The 19,074-nt window shown below is 40.6% G+C and overlaps 1 protein-coding gene across 2 annotated transcripts in view; it reads left to right on the top strand.

The window, feature by feature from the left end:
* Positions 1-19,074, top strand: part of pcxb (pyruvate carboxylase b) — a 318,265-nt gene that overhangs the window by 60,829 nt on the left and 238,362 nt on the right. For both annotated transcript variants that reach the window (XM_085451506.1, XM_085451507.1), the window contains exon 10: positions 5,676-5,794. In XM_085451506.1, the coding sequence (XP_085307632.1) occupies positions 5,676-5,794 (119 nt within the window). The remainder of the gene's footprint in view (positions 1-5,675; positions 5,795-19,074) is intronic.

Raw genomic sequence — 19,074 nt, 5'->3', positions numbered from 1 at the left:
CCATTCAGGAGTGAATCGGGTGATAACTGTCTAGCAGCATGCAGAGGTGGTGGCAGTGTTCAAAGAACCGATATAAAGGAAAAACACAACTGATTGCGACCGTTTAGTCGGCTGATGAAGTCCTTCGATCGGGTTTGTTTATTCTACACAAAGTGAGCGCTGAACTCAGCCACCCTGTGTGGACTAGAAAAGTTAATAACAAATTGCTCAAAGATAAATTGGTTTCAAAAACAAGCGATCAGTGACATCACCTCTAAATAAAGCTTAGAGGCAGAAGGTAAAAGATGAGTCGGCGTGCAGGGCCATCAGAAGACACGTGACTGTGAAAAAGTACTGTACCAAGCAAACATAACAGCTGATCTGAAAGCTGTTGACTTTTTGGAGTTACAGAAGGTGATCATTAAAAACTGTGTTGTGCAAAAGTCTTAATCCAGCCCTCCTTCTGTTTCTAAGGAGACAGACTTTCTTCTAATATTTCTGGCTTTCTGAAGGTTTTTTTTCTTGAACTTTGGCTGCTGCTTCTCTCATTTTCAGTCCAGTCCTCGCATCTGACCATTTATAGAGGAAGTTTTTTCTTTCCTTTTTTAAAGCCACTTAACACTGACCTGTGAATCATTCAGACATAAAACGGCATTTAACTCTAGCCAAACCAGTGCTGTCTCTACACACAACAAATTTTAAATGATATCTTTAGGTACTTTGTTATGTGCATTTTGTCACAAAAACAGTTCATTAAGTGTTGTCCCCATTAAATTAATCTTAAACTTAAGAACGTACGTGTGTCTGTGTGTATTGTCGTTTAATAAAAAAGACTGTTCAAGTGGAGGACAAATGTGTCACGACTTAAAAACAACTCTTTACAACAGATGAGCAGTTTCTGGAAGTCATGTCCTTAAGAAACAGGAAAAAGTCAAACTGCCAGGTAATATAGTTTATCGTCTACTGTTGACAAGTTTCATCGGAAGTGCTCTTAATAGGATGACTGCCAAGAAGCCTTTATTAAGAGAAACGAGGAGAGGATGAGGTATGCCAAATTGCACAAGCACTGCAATGAAAAGCTAGCTGTCATCATTGGAGGAAGATATGTTGAGTTTTTGTCACAATCATTATTGTAAGACATGGAAAAAGTGAGATTCAACTAGAAAAACATGGATAAAGATAAAGCGAGGCTAATGATTGTGACCACTGTTTATTTTCTAGAGTTTGTTGGGCTTATAGATCACCAGCAGACTGTGTCCTATAATATATTCCATGGAAATATTTGCCATATTTTACTGTCAAGTGGTTTTATTAAAATAAGGTGGCTTTAGCAATTAGTCATTGTATTGTATCAAGCAGCCGTTCCCAATCCCGGGCCATGGCTGGTACTGGTCCGTGAGTGGTTTGGTGTCGGGCCGCGAGATTTGAGGCTCGGGTGTAAAATTTATGGTTTTTGGGGTTTTTATCCTTTTATCCTTTTCCTGGCTCTCTTCCTGTGTTGTAGTAGTCTTATTTTGAAAGAAATATTTACGCGTTACCATGGCGACCATAGAGGAATAAGGGGCAGAGAGGAGGCTCTTGGCGCATTTCAGGAGGACGCTGCTAATAAAGTTACACAATTACACTAAATTCATGTTTATTGTATTTACAAAATACCACAGTTTGTCTAGGCCGTCATGGTTTGGTGTGTAACTGGTAAAGGTCGAGCTGCTTCTTTCACGATATTGGTTTCATTTTTTACTTTTTTGCCCCCCTTGGATATGATCAAGGTGTTTGGGGCTTCAGTGGGTACTGTGCGTCTGCCAAAGATGACAAGTTCCTGCTGAGTTTAAATTTTGACTTCTTGTTACCAAGTTGTAAATGATTTCAAGGTAAAGTATGTGTAGAGAGGGTAACCAGGGATACGGGCCTCCATCATTTAAGTTTTCTGCTATTTTACCTCTGAATACTTCCTCTAATCTACTTTCACTCTGTCCTGTTTCCACCGTCTCTGAACACTTCCCCCGTCTGTCTTTGTCCTCATTTGATCATCCATCAGTTTTAACTCCAACTCCCCTCCCTCCATTGACACTCAGCACCACGAATCGTTCTTAATGCATTTTGTTTCACACGCTGACTCCGTCTACCTCGTACAATACCTGCTATCCATCTCTGTCACTTTTTATTCAAAGCTATACACCAGTGTCCATTCATCAGTGCTGGGATCATTTAAGCAGAATCAAACACTTGCAGCAGGGAGCTAAATGTGTAAATGCTCCTTATGCTTTTTACAGATGCTTAAAGAAATGTGTGCGCATGCTTTCATGTGCATGCTGGTGACCTCTCCTTGTGCAGTTCATTGACTTGGCTGCCAGACCTTATAAAACGGTGACCGCTCAATCTGTTACATTGGCTGCTACTTCACTGACTCACTGTGTGAGCGCAGGGGGGAAAAAACACCAGTGCAATATGGAGTCACACACACTGGTACAGTACATGTGGGAATCTGTGTGCACTTGAAGTCAATGGAGGTGTGTGTTTACATGTCTGTTTGAAGGCTGCAGTGTGCTTTCTCATCTCTTTCCATGAGAATTCATCTATTAAGTCTTGGATCAAATAACTGGCTTCATGCAGGAGGTTGAAGCAAAGGTGAATAAAGCTAAAAAATGGCATTCTGGCAATGTGTGTCCACAAAGTAGCCCAGCAGTTGTGCCATCACCAGAGATCAGGACATATAGCTAGTATGCACACATGTTTGCATGTGTTTAACATTGTAAGTTTTCTCTGTGCTTGTGAATGCTTTGAGTCAGTTTTTTGGTAGAATTTGCAAGGTACTTTCATAAATAGGTCTTTTTTTTTTTTCTTTGAGAAGAAATCACTACTTTCTGAATTTTGTATTTTTATTTTATTTTTTTCAGTCAGTATTTGATGCATGAATTTGCATGTGAGTCTGCATATTATACACCTGATCTGTTTACTTGTGAGATGAGTTTTCTGGGGGCTGATGCAACTCTACAAGTTTTGGGATTAATAAGACATTTTAAGCAGGTGTTATTTTACTCAAATGGACAGTTTGATTACAGACCCATGTGCTAGCCTGGTTTTATTTTTCACTCTAACTGCGTTTCCACAACAGCGATGCTCTGTTCAAGTCTTATTTAGTTGCCAGAGCCTAATTGCTGCAATTTAGCTTAGGGCCATCTTTGTCTCTGCAATCAATCTCCGTCTTTTCCTCTGCCCGTTTGAATGTCTTAACATTTATGATCGCCAAATGGAAAGCAAAGCAATCCTGAAGGCAGCTGGTTTAACAATTAAGAACTAAACAAGCATGTTTGTTTAAATACAGGAGAGAAGCAATTTAGGTCCTTAATTTCTCTTGGTGAATTCATCCTAGTCTGATTTAAATAAAAAGCTCAACACTACAAAACAAGATTTGCTTTTCTCTGGTTTGTTTGGACATTTGATTACTTGTGGCCTTTAAATTTTATTCTAACATTTGCGTTTTGCTTTTTCCGTTTCTCAAATGCGGTAGATTTCAAATAATGACAAAGCTTTGATTATAGGAATAATCACTGAGATGTTATCTGGGGAACTTGGGCTGGTCTGATTGTTGGTGTACCAACCAATCACATTGCTTTGCTCACATCAGGATTGTAATTTGTGTAAATCTGCCCAGTCTTGAAATTATGGGCACGATAATAAAGGTTATTTATGTAGCATTTATATTCCAATTACACTCTGTATGCAGCTCCCACTGGGTGAAATTAAACTGGTGCTGAGACAATCCAAAGTGGGAGTTTGAAAGATGAATGAATGGAAAGCGCTCGTATTGGCCTGCTAACATGCTAATTTCCATCAGAGGTGTGTTACTCTGAGAGCAGCGATGTACAGCTTTGAGCAGGAAAGCATTTGGAGTCGTGCAATTTCAAAGAATACCAATTACACAAGGTGATTATATAGTTAGATTTTGTTTGGGACAGTTACGATCGGGTGCCAGACTAGTTTCTTTTAGACAGTCATTCCAAAAACTCTAAGGAAGAAACATGAACTATAATAAACAACTAGTTCAAAAAACTGCAAATCCTGCTTGACATTAAAATCAAAGTGGAAATTGAAAAGAACCAGTTGGTGATTCTCCTTAGTGCCTTTTGTTTTCTGGAAAATAAGGTTAAAATGCAATTTTCCATAAAACAAAGCAATTTTATATGGTGGATTTCATAGTTCTGATTAATAGAACATCATAACTGTGCCAAAAAGAGAATATTTGTTGGCTGACTATGTGGAAGTCGTGAGATGTAGTTTGCACTTTCTTTTTCTTTTTTTTTTTTGAAGGCTGTTGTTAGAAAGTGAGTCACATTAAGACGAAATGTCAAAACCTATTCATCATTAATGACCTATGTGCCTCCAAGGTGCAGTATAAAATCAACATGTTTGTGATCTGCTGAACTGGTAGCTCCATTGTTATACTTTTGCTTCCATGCACTGCATAGGGTTGACTCCACCTGATGTGCACTGTTGTGTGTTCGTTGGTGACGCTACTTCGATGTAGCAGGGGTCTAGCCCTTCAGAACATTGAGACCCACAACGACTAATCAGAAATGGCTTTGCAACACAACAAAAAACAACAAAAACCCAGGGTGTTAAATCATCCTTAGGACTTCTCAGTTTCCAATCTGTTCAGCTGTCAGTGGTATATGCCAGAAGAAGCCCAGCTCGGGGCGGCACTATGGTGCCCACAGGACCCAAAGGTGTCCCTCCAGGTGCTAAACACAACAGGACAATTACTAGATTGCTTGACCATAGCCTGTAGGGTCAGACTTGTGTGAGTGTGAGAGATTTTAGATGCGTAGCTGTATTAGATCCTGGTCTTTTACACTTCTTATTTAACCATCATCCCTTATTTTCTTCATATAAACTTCTCAGACATCTTAATTGAAGATCCCCTTTCCAGTAGAAAGTAGTGATGGGAAAGCAAACTTAATACATTGGCACAACCAATATTTGTGGAGCTTTTGATGCTATATGTCTCTCTCTATGGATCCCATCTATCATTTTGGGTGTGGAGGTGTTAATATGTAATAAGCCCAGGGTGGAGTCTGTAATTAGCTCACAGTTTGTCATTTGCCCGTTCACATGCAAATGTTGGATCGGCTATAAAAGGAGACGCGAGTTTCCCTGCTATGCCCAAGGGCGCTTGGAATAGAGTATGTGGGCAGTACCTGAGCCACAGCTACCCCTTTGTCCACCCCTATTATGCTCTGTTTATGATTTCCTTGTGGCACTTCTACACTGTGCACATCATTTAAAGGACATTTCAAGATCTCATCCCCAACAGCATCGACACATTGGCGGTATAAAGTACACGACAAGGGTTGTGATTATAATTACAGTGTAGTAGATGAAAGGTGGTAGAGAAAATGGTGTTTGAGATTGAAATAAATCCCTCTTGATTAATGACCTGATTTTGCATTAAGGAAAGATGAAAACTGCCCTAACTTACTTGTTACACTCTAAACAAGTAATGAGGCTGATTCTTTGTGCTTTTATGTAGTCATGTTTGCCTGAAGAGAGTAAGAAGGCCTTTTGTTTTTCTCCTTCATGGCTCAACAGGATGAGTGGGTTTACCTGCTTGATTGTTTACACAACTAATGCTACCAGTACAACTTGGATAATTAAGAGCTATAAAATTGCTCTGATGTGATCTTTTCTTGCTGCAGGTTGGATACGAGAATGCAGGAACTGTGGAGTTCTTGGTGGATAAACACGGCAAACACTACTTCATAGAGGTGAACTCCAGACTGCAGGTTGAACATACGGTCACCGAAGAAATCACAGAGTGAGTAGAAGTTCACCTTTTGTAGATGCTGGGGTCGTTGCATTTTGCATGTGTTTCTTTGGGGTGATTGGTCCATAGACGGGGATTCTCTAGGACCTGCCGATATGCTAAAAAAATCAGGTTGTTGGTTGTGTTTTCTTAATTGTTGAAAAATAAATAAATCAGTGGCTGTCTTGCAAGCTGCACAGAATGCAAAGCTGGGTCACTACTTCAGTCTAGACCTACATCTGTTTAGATAAAGAGAGAAAGTCTTGGTGCTTAATAAATGTACAGTCATGAAAAAATAATTCTCAGTCCTGTAAGAAGCTAAATATACTCTTACTGCTTCTGTAGGTATTAAGAGGGTGAGCAGCAGCGAGGTTCTACTAATTAACTGCTCTTGATTAACTGATCAGCAGCAGGTGTGAGCACACCTATAAAAGCAGGTTTTGGCAGTTTGCTGGGGTGTAAACTCGATGTCAATATCTTCTCACGGGTAAATGTCCCAGCACCCTAAGATCAGACCATTCAATCCTTAAAAATTAAAATAAATGAATCAATTCTTAATGGCATGTTTGGTAAAAAACAAACACCTCAAACTGTCAAGCACGGTTGTGGAAGGGTGGTACTTTTGGCTTGTTTGCAGCTATAGGACCTGGGCAGCTTGCAGTCAATGAGCCAGCTTCTCTGTGTATCAAAGTATTCAAGAGTCACATATGAGGCAATCTAATAGCTACTGTAACTGGGTATTTCAATAGAACAGTGAGCATAGCAGCAAATAAGAATGGCTGTACAGTCAAGGCGTTGCTGTGGTCCAGACCGCGAGCTGCTTAAAATGCTGTGGTAAGAAAAAAACATATGTTGTGCATATGTTATATAAGTAGGTAATAATAATAATAATAATAATACTACATCATGTGAGCATCCAAATATTTAAAGAATGTTTAATCTTCGTCAGGTTTTTTTGTAGGAATAATCAAGCTTCACTTTTGGCAGCATCAATGTAAAAAGCTTCCTGCTCTGAAAATTGTCTCAGGTAAAGGCAGTGAATGTTAGAGGTACATGGAAGAGGAGTGGAGTTTTAAGTACATGAGGAGGCAAAAATGGTCAAAAAGCAAGAAAGAGGGTGAAATGGACAAGACAGAGAAAGAGGAGATTGACAGAAAGCTGACAAGTACAAAGAAGAGGACCTGAGCAGGTGGAAGCAGTGAAGAGAGAAGCTGCAAGATGAGGTCAGAGGAGGGTCGAGAGACAACAAATTTAAATGGGACAGGAGAGAATGAGAGGATAATGAAAGCTATAAATAGCATTCTGCTCTACTGATGACCTGTGAGATTTGCTCAGCTGAAACAACACAGATGAGACACAACATAAGACACAAATGCCAGATAGGTACAGATCCATTGGCACTGGAGTTGCACAAAGACTGACACATCTTGGTTTTAGCACTAATGTGTGTACACACAGAAAACCACAATTAGACTAATTAATGTAGGATTTTCTGCCTAATTTGCTGCATTAATAAACGGAGCTGACACACTAACCAGTGCTACTAACACTAAGTTATTGGCAGATGGTGGAAACAAAACATCTGCTGCACATGGCAAACACATGACTGACAACTTGATTTCTTTCTTCTTAATCAGTTTCCACACTCTTGTCTTGCATTAGCTTTTCTTTCTGTTGGTCTTGTTTTTTCTTAAAGGATTGAAGGATTTGCATTGCAGCACAGTTAATAAGCTCTGAGTGGAGGAAAAACATCAATAAATATTTGCTATGGTGATAATTTAGTCAAAGAACTACTAGCATTGGAAAGGTCTTCTGAAACCATTCATTACTCTGCGTTTAAGTGTGTGCCCTTAAATTGTAGGTAATTGCACTAATTATTCGAAAGACGACATTTAAGGTTCGGCATTTCTTATCAGTCCAGATTTTGGTCGTTTAAAGAGAAGTTTGCGTTCAGGGTTGTCTGACTAGGTGAGAGCTTGCTTTATTCAAACCAGAAATGTATCAAGAAGTCTTGTGCCTAAAACTTGGAGCCAGAAAGACTTGAAAGCCACTTTATTAGGTACAAGTTGATAGTTGTACCTAAAAGACGGTCCACTTTCAGTGGTGCTTTATCTTGCTGGAAATCAACAGATGTGTACACTGTATTAAAGGGATCGATGTGATCAGCAACACGTGTGCAGTTTTTGGTGAGCCTGTATTATATCCTTAGTTTCTTGTTCGAGCAAACAGGAGTGGCACCTGGTGTGGGCTTCTGCTGCTGAAGGCCATCAGCTTTAAGGTTTAACGTTTGTTCGGAGATGGCCTACGGGCTTCCAATCAGCTTGAAGCAGTCTGGCCATTCTCCTCTGATTTCTGGCATCAAAAAGGCATTTCTACAGAACTGCTGCTCTCTAGATATTCCCTCGTTTTCTGACCATTCTCTGTAAATCATAGAGCGATTTGTTTAGAAAAATCCCAGTAAAGTCAGTCAGCAGCTGCTGCTCAGTGAAATTCAGAAGGCCATCACGACTGTGTCAACATGCCTAAATGCGTTGAGTTGCTGCCATGTGATTGGCTGATTAGATATTTGCTTTAACGAGGAGTTGAACAGGTGTTCCTGGAAAAAGTGGCTGAGTGTATTGCCTTGCCAGTGCCCCTAAGAGGTACAGTTTATTGATTTAAGCCCCTGGATATCCCGTGCCCACACATGCAACATGTTTCGATATTCTTCCATGGACTTGAAGTGGGCCATGTAGTTTTCAAACCCTGTGTGTGTGCAGATTGTTCATCATTAAGTCCTATCAAAAATGTCAAATAGTTTATTTTCAAAAGCGCTTTGCTTTTTTCTTTCCCCCCCTTCCCTGCCTTGGCTAAGCTTAATAGTTTATAGTGTTGTAAATAACTGTAATTGTGCGAAACAAAGGCAGTAACCTTCAGAGGTAAAAAATGAAGCCGCTGTGGAATAGCCATGTCCTTAAATATTCAGTGAGTCATTTCCCAGGCTCTCACATTAAAAATGCCAAGTGTAACAACAGAATTAAATGTTCCATGTATAGCTTTTAAGAGGTTTTGGTCTCCAGCTAGCTTCTCTCTGCATTCACAGCTTTATGGTGGGTCATTTTATGACTCTGGTGTTTTTAAATGGTTTATTATGTGCTTGTTATTGCCCTTATATTTGCATTATTAGGGGTGCAGATGCTTTGGCTTTGCACAAGTTGGTAATTTGAGTTACTGAACTGGGCACGTTGGCGGTGTTGGTGTCTTTTGGACTTGAAGTGCAGAGATGTGGTTAGTGTGTCAATAATTGAAACGATTCGTTTGCAGCATGTACATACCAGAAAGAAAAGATGGCAAACATGGGTCTGCTCAACATAAGACTGATGCACTAATATTAGAAACATTCCTACTGTGCAAAAGGCACCAAAAACCTTTGAGTTTACATAAACCTATCTTTAATGTGTTATCTTTTTAAACAAACCAATTCTTAGATCCTGATCTGCTTTTTTCTCCTTTAGTCATGTCGCCGTATGAATGATAGAAACTAAGCAGAGCTATACTGGGATAGTCTTTAGGAAGCAATAATGTTAGAATAAGATGGCATGTATATAATAAGTCGTGCATTTCATATTTGAGGAGCAGATATTGCCGTGATGTAAACACGTACTGCTGTACTGCTATTGAGTGCCGTGCCAAGTCCAATATATTTGAAACTGGAAAGGGACGCCAAAGAACTGTGGCAATATCATACTAACATTTCATCTGCTTTCAACTCAACAAGGACGTCTGTATTATTGCATCATTCTGCATTATTTGTGAACACCAGATATGAGCAATACTTCTACATTGTATATCCATGTTTTTTTTTTTTTTATCCCGTTATTTCACTGCAGCCTCATCCACCTGTCCCCTGCTTGTATCAGCAAGACAGTAAACTGACACAGTCATTCTCATGTATTACGGATCCCCTCTTATCCGTCCTTGCAGCAGTTTGTCATATTTTGTTCATCCTGCAGAGAAAACCCCATATAGCTGAGGTAATTTGACATTTTGGGGAATTGGGGTCATTTGAATTGGCAGGAGTGCAGTAATTACTTGAATCTGGGCAGCTCTCCCTGTGAAACGTGTCTGAAAGTTTCAGCTGTCACACGCACAGCTTTCATTTCAGGTTTAGCTCAAAGCAGCCAGGGTAGGGTTACTCCCGATGATGGCTGGAAAGAGAACAGTGCCTGAAAAGGTGAAGTTCAGTGTATATTCGTCTTAATTGTAGAGGAAATGTACTTTTGAGACTAACATTGCATTTGCGCGCAAACGACAAGTGAAAACTGTATTAGGGCTTTACTGCGTCCATTCATCTTTGAGCTCTCCGTTTCACTTGACTGCACTTCCAACCTGAGGTGTGAGCACATTAGTTCTTGTTTTTATGCGAAATGCACTCTTATTAACAGACTTGTCAGGGAAATATTTTACCAAGTTCTGAAACTCTCTGCTGAACTCGCCGTTCATTCCCCCGCGCTCTTCCAACATTGTTTTTCACCACTTTAATATCTTCAGTTTAATTCATTCTGTATTCTCTGTTCAATTTAGCTTTCTCCAACCTGGCTGCAGCGGAGTCCTAGTTTAATTTTATACCTTAATCCTCCCTCTGCACGCTCATTCAAAACATTTATGTACGTCCGATGGTCACCATGCCAGTAAGCCCTACAATCATGTAATTGGATTATCTCCCTTAAATTAGTCATTCTTACTCCACATCTTTATTCCTTATCTCTTCTATGTTTGATGTCTGTCACTTTTTGGGTTTTCTAGTTTTCCTCTTTCTGTCGTGTATGTGTGGATTACTGGATGTCCATTATCACCTGTAATCCTTGGCAGGCTTTGCGGGAGTTGATGCTTCATGTAATGGTGCTCATATCATTTCCACTTAAAAACGGCAACATAAGTCCACAGGTGTGGGTTTCTCTTCGTGTATGTAGCTGGATAATGTGGAGAGTTGACAGGAGAGCAGGGTCCAAGAAGTGGCCTGCGGCTGGCTAAAACACAGGCTGCTGCAGTGTCCTTTTGGACTATGCTTCACCCTCAACCATTTGAACTCTTGTCATCCAGTGTAGTTGAAATTTGGCACCAAAAGTACAAGTAGAGTCAGTGGCTTCGAACAAAACAATAACTCTCCCGTGAATCTCTAGAGGTCTCCAAATGTTGGCTTTATCTCGCCTGAACTATCTAGCAGTAAAAATGTTTGTTGACATGAGGTTTGGAGCAGATTTTTCCTCTGTTGCCAGCAGCTATTTAAGAATTTTGGTTCTCAACATTGGGCTGATGTGGAGCTGGGTATTTGTATTTTGATTTTTAAATGTATGAAAACAGTCCCACAAGGCATACTGTGCCCAAATAACAGAGGGAGGCGGGGCTCACAAAAATCCACCTGAACACGGTGCTCCTCAAAGCCCACTCACTCCTCTTTAAAGGAAAAAAAGTACAACCTGCACATGTACATTTCTTATCTTCACTTTCCATCCACACGGGGATACTGGATAAGTAGAGTGCCACTACTTCACCTGACTGCAAACAGGAGTGATCAAACGTTATGCAGATCCCTTATTTCTATACATGTTAGTGTCTCCAGTGAGAAGCTAAGCTGGTAGTAATAGGATGCTATCTGCAGCGAGGGTTAATATAATACGTATACTTTCATGTATCAAAGTTGCCTCCATCTCTCTCTTTAATCCTCCATCGCCTCTTCCTCCATACCATTCTGCCTCTTCTGTCGCTCCTCCCTCAGGCTGTTCCCTTCATCTGTCTTTCCTCAACCAACTTGGCGCATTTATTTCTTGACCTCTGCCCATTTCTCCAGCCCTCCCTTCTCTTTGTCACACCATTGCCTCCTGTTCGCTCTTCCCGTCTCCCTGCACCATCCTTTCAGCCCTGTCAGTTCCTCCCTCCGTATCTACCGCTCTCTGTCAGAGCCGTGACTCCTTCTCTACCCCTCTCCTTGCTCTCCTCCCCCATATCCATCTCTTCTCTGTCATCCTCTCCTCTCATTCGTATTCACCTCAACATCCATTTTCATTCATCTCTCACAATCTCTGTCCTTAAGTTCACCTTTGCCTCATCCATTCTTTGTCCCTTTATGAACTTCTCCTTTTTTTTTTTGTCCTCAGTCTCTCAGTCTGCTCTCTTATCCTGCTGTCTCATCACTCTGTACCTGCCTGTCTTTCTGGCTCCATTCATTCATGTACTAGTGCAGGCAGCAGACAACATGAAAGATGGTTAAAGAATAGCTTTGAAGTAATGAAGTGACATTGCAAAGGCAGCTTCACACATGATATACTAAGATGCAGCAGTTAACCTGGTATAAATGGCTGAAATCAGGCCTACACAGATGTCTTAAGCATCTTTTATTAAGTGTCCACAGATCTCAAGTCCAATGGAGGAAAAAAAACTTCCTGACCTCGAAAGTCAAAATCTCCAGTCTCATTTTGACTTTCACCTGGACAGACGTGCCACCAGGAAGCACTGATGAGCTGACCTCATACATCGTAGTTATGTGTGAATTTAGAAGTTTGCCAATAAAGGAAGGCGCCTGACATGAAGAGCTGTGGAAGTTGTAATCAGAATCTTCAATTTGACACTGAACTTTATGAGGAGGTGCTGTGGAGAGGACATAATTGCTCTCACATGCGACCTTTGGAAGAATGTTTAAAAGTCACTGGTTAAAATTTGGGCACACTCTTGCTCCCATATTCATAAAGCAGGTCATATATTGGGTGATTATCTATACTGTTTCGTGGGTCAGTGGTTTAGTTAATGCTACATAACTCCATGACAAATATTATGTAGTTAGTCAAGAAACTGAAGAAGTAAGGCCAGGGTTATATCTGCGGACACTACAGATGAATTGTTCTTCTACTCGGGCAGGAGTTTGCTAGCAGGGAAGAATCACTTGAGACCCATTAGCACATAGACCTCACATTGCAGGATGCCTTAACCAATCCAGTGAGACCAGCCCGAGTTCTATCTCAGTACAAATGAGTGTAAAGACGTTTGCATTAAATAAGCAGTTCTGTACTGTGAGTTTCTTTTCCTGCATTGTCCACTTCCGATAAATCTGTGCAGGTGCAAACACAGTAAGTCTGTAAAGACAAATAGCAATGACACATCTGCTGATATCGCCACAAACCTTAGATTTTTCTTCTTAAACATTCTTCCTATGTTTCCATATGTCCTCCCGCTTGCTCTCCCATAACAGATGCTCTTTTCACTTCTCCTCCACCTTCTCTCCACATTGCTCTGATAGTAGTTGTCTTTTTTGGTTTTCCACAGCTCTGGCGTCTTGACAGGGTGGTGTCTTTTTGACTGAGAAGGCATCCTCTAACTTTTCGCTGCTGCTTTTGCTTTGCTCTTTCTCTCAGCAGTGGTAATGAGCACGTACACAAGTGTCAGTGAGGAGGCGGAATACCACAATCTGTAATCGGAATGAACACACTCACTCACTCGCACCTCACTCTCATTCATAGATGCACACACAAATACGCCCCCGTAATGAAAGATTTTCAAGTCCAAAGGCATCAACGAAGACGTGCGCACACTCAGAAATACACAGGGAACATTGTGCAAATACCTATTCATCTGTGTTCCTGCTTTCCCGAATTCTTCAACAATGGAGGCAGTTCTGTCTGGGGTGTCTGCGTATGCGACAGACAAAATGTGAGATAAATGTAAGATACATTTTGCCTGGGAGGTATACCCTGTGTGTGAGAGACGCTCGTCTGTCTGAAAGGCACAAGTGTGTTTGTGAAAGACTGCGAGACCGCCTCTGCATTCAGCTCCAGCTCTGTCTTTGAACTTCTCCTCTCTCAAGGTTCAATTTGTCTGTAATTTAGCTGTAAATGATCTTTCCTTTGTACGTTCAGTGTGTGTTTCTGAGTGACTGTGTGCACCAAGTCAGGGTGTATGTGTGTGTGTGTCCACATGCTGTCAAGGGACCCTGCACATTCGGTTGATTGGTGGACAGGAGTCCTTTAGATCCTAAAGTGATATAATTATACCCCCAGGCTCATGCTGGGCTCTGAGTATTCTAAAGAGACAGTGAGCGATTGTGTGGCTGTTGTGGAAAAAGGGGTTTTTAAATTAAATTTTAAATCTTCATACGTCTTCATATAGGCCTCGCAAAGAGTGCACACGAGTTCCTGAACTAGTACATATGTAGTGATGGAAATCGAGAACCAGTTGTAGAAAAGCGGTTCTCAGTCAAATTTCTTGGACTTGTTAGTCTGCCCATCGATCCCGCTTATCGGTTCTTGGACTCTCGCTACAATCAGCTTTCAGTTTGCATGTCAGGGGAAAACGGCGACGTCGTCTACAGCGCGGATATGGACGTTTGTTTTTATTGCACAAAAGGCTGGATGTTTGCAAATGCAAGTCTGCCACTGCTTCTCTTTGTTGTGGAGTACCGCAGGGTTCTGTGTTGGGCCTCATTACGGTTTGCCTTGTACATGTTACCCCTGGGTTCCATCTTTGACAAGTATAGAATGTCCTGTCACTTTTATGCTGATGACATTCAAATCTATTTCAAATTGTCTGATGACCTGCCAGCTCCTTTGAATCACCTGTCTGACTGCTTGAAAGAGGTCAGAGTGGCTGTCGGACAACTCTCTCATTTTAAATGAGAAGAAAACTGAGATCATGTTATTTGATAGTCATACTCCATATGATCAGCTAGCTGCTGGATTTGGTCCTTTTGCTAGCTTTATTACAGACAGTGTAAGTAATCTAGATGTACTCCCAGATAGTTGATTTAAGCTGGAAAAACGGGTTTCCTCTGTGGTTGGTTCTGGCTTTTTTCAATCGCGCCAAATTTCTAAGGTCAAACGGTTAATACTGCGCAAAGACCTTGAAAAAATTATCCATGCCTTCCTGACCCCCAGACTTTATTATTGTAACTCTCTACACTGGACTCCAACTCATTCACCTCCAACAATTTCAACTTGTCCAGAATGCTGCGGCTCTCCTCCTAACTAGGGCTGAACGATATATCGCATTTGCGATAATATCGCGACATGATCAAGTGCAATTTTCTAACCGCAAAGGCTGCATCCTCCTGAGGCCGCATTTGTAGACCGATTACGTCACAGCGACGCGCCGAAGGCTGTCCAAATTACTACCATATCCCAGAATTCATAGCGCGGCCCAGCCAAACTCCAGTTTCCAACAATGGCGGCCGCTACTAAGTTTTAAAATTACTCATACTAATCTTTCTGGGTCACAAAATAAACTTTTAACATATTTTCAGGCGAGAAAGTAGTTGTGTAAACATCAAATATCTGCTCGGTTTATCAAGATATCCCATATTTGCAAAAGTGCTTCGACGTTTTCAGAGGCGTCTGCTACCCACCAGCTCGACAGCTAGCCGGGAGCTCGAGGGTTACTGATGCGGCCGAGAACGGCACAACTCCCGGCACATCATTTTCAGATCACCGCGGAGTTTCGCTGCTCGGGTTAAACGAAAAACTGAGTGTGGTAAAGCCACTGATTTTGTTTATGTATATTTCTGCAATCTGCACATTGTACTGACTTTCATTTTAATGTTTACACCAGGGTTCCTTGTCAGCACTTTATGCTCAGATGTTTGTAAGCTAAAAATAAACTATTGTGTATGTTCAAATATACTGTTGTGATTGAAGAAGTTAAATAAAAATGTCAGTCATCAATTCATGCATCACCTCATGTCATCATAACAGAGGTCTGTCTTCCAGGAAAGAACAGTTTAAAATTAATGTAATATAGTATTGGCCATACTATATGATGTATTGCTTGTCTTTGTTTAATAATACAGAAGACAAAGACCTTAAAAAATAATCGCATATCGCATCGCAATCGCAATATTGGGGCAAAAAAATCGCAATTAGATTATTTTCCATAATCGTTCAGCCCTACTCCCTATCTCTAATCACTAAGGATTTTGTTCTTTGTTTTACTGTTTTTAAATATTTTATTGCTCAGTGTAATCATTTGTCATTTGCTTTGTGAAACACTTTGTGTAACCTGGTTTTAAACGTGCTATATAAATACATTTGTATTGTACTGTATGCTAAGCTAGCCGTTAACCCAGAGTGAAAGCAGCCAGGGGCCCGTTCTTCGTACGTCGCTCACTACATCCAAGATCAAATGACACATCCAAGACCAAACCATCGCGCTAACCGTGAGCTCGCTAATCCGGTTCCCCGAACATACCTGTTGTTGACGATTAGTACAGCTGGACGCAGTAATGTGACATCACTGGGTGTCGTAAAAGGGGCTACGCATCGATAGTAGAAACATTGATCGGCAACCCGCTGATTGGTCGGCGAAAATGTCGAAGGGGCGCGCTCGGCTCGGTATTTTTCGGCAGCAGAGCAAGAACTCTTGATTGAGGGATTTCAGGAGTTTCAGAGTTTAATTAAAACGCAAGGGAACACTGCAAAGGCTGCAAAAGCAAGGAGAGAGGGCTGGCAGGAAGTTGCTGACAAATTAAACTCGTAAGTAATTCAATAATAACAATAATAATGGAGTGGGTTTATATAGCGCTTTTCAAGGCACCCAAAGCGCATGACAATACCACTATTCAGTCACTTTATTATTTATTCATAGATTTATTATATTACACTATATTATCCAATATTATATTACATTATATTATATTGTTATATTATATCCCCTTTCACATTAGAGCCACAACAGGACCCACTAGAACATGGGAACAAGTAAAAGTGAAATATAAGAATATTCTACAGAATGGTAATATTTATCACTTATATTGCTTTTCGTCTCTTGGAAAGAGACCCTGAAATAATCTATTTGTTTGTTCATAAAAGCAACCAAGAAAAGGGCAGAGCAAAAAAAAGACAGGTGGTGGTCCTGCACCCCCTCGTCAACAAGTTGGTTAAGTGAATAATACCCTCACGGGAATATCGATATCTCTCTATGAGCACACTGTCACGCTGAGCTAAAGGATCCTATCTGTCCCGCAATATACGCTGGATTCTGAGGACTCTCCTTATCAATCTTACACCTTCCGCAATGGGTGGCTCGCGTAAACGGACAGGACATGGCTGCGACAGGCTTCCCAAATCCACCTTCGCTTTTATAGCCGTGGTCTCTCATCTTGATTACACGAAGTGATTTGCAATTACTACTCTGAAATATGAATTACATCTGTAATAATCACATACATGTAATAGAATGTTAATAGTACATTTCCCTTTTTTAGGAAATGACCTGTATGTATCTGTGTGACATCAATAAAAGGATCAAGTGCTGCATTATCTTTAGTTACATTGATGTTATTTATTTATGGTGAAACAGTGGTGGAATATCGCTGTTGCTTTCGTATAAATGAAGCGGACATACCTGCGTGGCCGCGATCTAATCCTGTTTACATAAAGTGAACCTGCTCCCGAGCAGGTTTACGCTTACGGCTCTGTTGCTATGACAGCAAGTCCCGGATGAGCTTCGGGGAACCGAACGATCCAAGATCACGCGAAATCATCAACAATCTAATCCAGCTAACCTACTTAGCGAGGTACGAAGAACAGGCCCCAGATCCTGAACTTCAACAGGTAACAAGCAGATAAGCATTTAGTCTGCAGCCTCCCATTTTTGTGCTTGTTTTTATCTTTGCTTTGTGTGGTCAGTTTTGTATTCTAAGTGAAAGAGCTTAGATGTGCATCCTCATTAGCAGTTTCTGTTGGTGTTTGGGGTTGTAGCCTCAGGTTTATGTTAAATGGGGATTATGAGACTGTTTCAGCTATTTTTACAGAGTAACAGAAAAGTAATGTAACGAGTAGTATAACAAATTACTTTCTCCTGGGAATAATTAAGAAACGTACTACATTACTTTAACGAAAAGTGTTCGGTGTAATATATGTAGTAATGACTTTTGAGTGGAGACTCCAAAACTTACCACAACAAAGACGGGAAATGCTTCAACAGACATTTGAATCGATCGTGAATCACTAAATCATCAATTTCCATTCCTACACATGTGTCAAGTCGATATTCAGTTCAGAATAAGAAAGAAATAAGGAAATCGCAATAAGAAATTCTAACAGTTCATTTACAGTTAGCAGAATATTTCCAGTGTGGAAATTGTCCTAACAAATGAAGCTGCTCCACCTTCCAACCATAAATGTTTCTCAGTCAGTGCCTACATCCTCTGTTTGAGTCACCCCATCAAGCTCCATCAATTCAAATCCCTGAAAACAATCACAGGTACACCTCATGTGAACCATATCTCACCTTCAACACTAAAGACGAACAGTCTGATATATGGTACAGAAAGCTCTGGCTTCAGCGTCATATCTGGAAAAACTGCTTTTAGTTATTGTTGCTAGCTTATAAATGACAAATGCAAAATGACTCAGCATTTATTGCTTTGGTAATACCATTAATTATTTTTAATTAACAAACCTCACAAACATGTGAGAGTGGTGGTGTTTGAATGCTAATTTGTTGTAGCACAGGATAAAAGTTGTGGTCAGTAAGGCAAAGTTGCAACAGTTGACTATATGCAGTAATTGTTTAAAGTACAGTTTGAGACTCTATCCTGTCAAAATTCACATACAAAACAAGTATAAATGTCATATAAAGGAAAGTATCTGCTTCATGACAGCCTCTGCAGCTGCTGCGTTTTTTAGATTCTATAAATAGAATGCAAAAAATCTAATATGTGCTCATGTGTATTAAGTTTCAAATGAGTGACATGGCCAGATCTACAAACATGCAGTCCATGCAATATCTGCAGCAGACTTGGACTAAAGAGGGTTTTTTTTCTTGAGTAATAACAGAACTTTGGGAGGAAGCCATTATATTTTGTGCAGCATCTTCATTTCATCGTTGTCTTGCCAGTTGTTTTCCATTCTTGGCAGGAAAAAATGAAGCTTTCCAGGCAGCTTTTAACCCACAAGAAAAGACAGTTAAACCTGTTGTATTGCAAGATGGAAATAAACAACCTGTTGCCACCAACAGTCGGTGTTATGTTGAAAATAAATTTTGCATGGTTACTTAACAAAATCCATCAAATTCATCACTGACATAGCCAATCGACGATTTTTAAACAGTAGCTTGCATGTGAGCTGTACTGACTGTGCGATGTGCTTTTGTGTCACAGTGAAACTGATAAACACGTTCTTGCATTGCTGTGTTCGATGTTAAGTCTAACATTTCAGTTGTTTGGAGTTCTTGCACTGATTAATCTGTGCGGTGATAGAATAGGGTAGGGGTGGGGAATCGTCCAAATGGCCCAGGGGAAGAAGCTGTTAAGTCTGGAGGCGTGGGAC

The sequence above is a fragment of the Copadichromis virginalis genome, linkage group LG3 (assembly GCF_057382275.1).
Source record: "Copadichromis virginalis isolate Kocher_CV1m ecotype Utaka linkage group LG3, C_Virginalis_male_GT1.1, whole genome shotgun sequence".
NCBI lineage: Eukaryota > Metazoa > Chordata > Actinopteri > Cichliformes > Cichlidae > Copadichromis > Copadichromis virginalis.
This window is presented reverse-complemented; position numbering and strand designations above follow the sequence as displayed.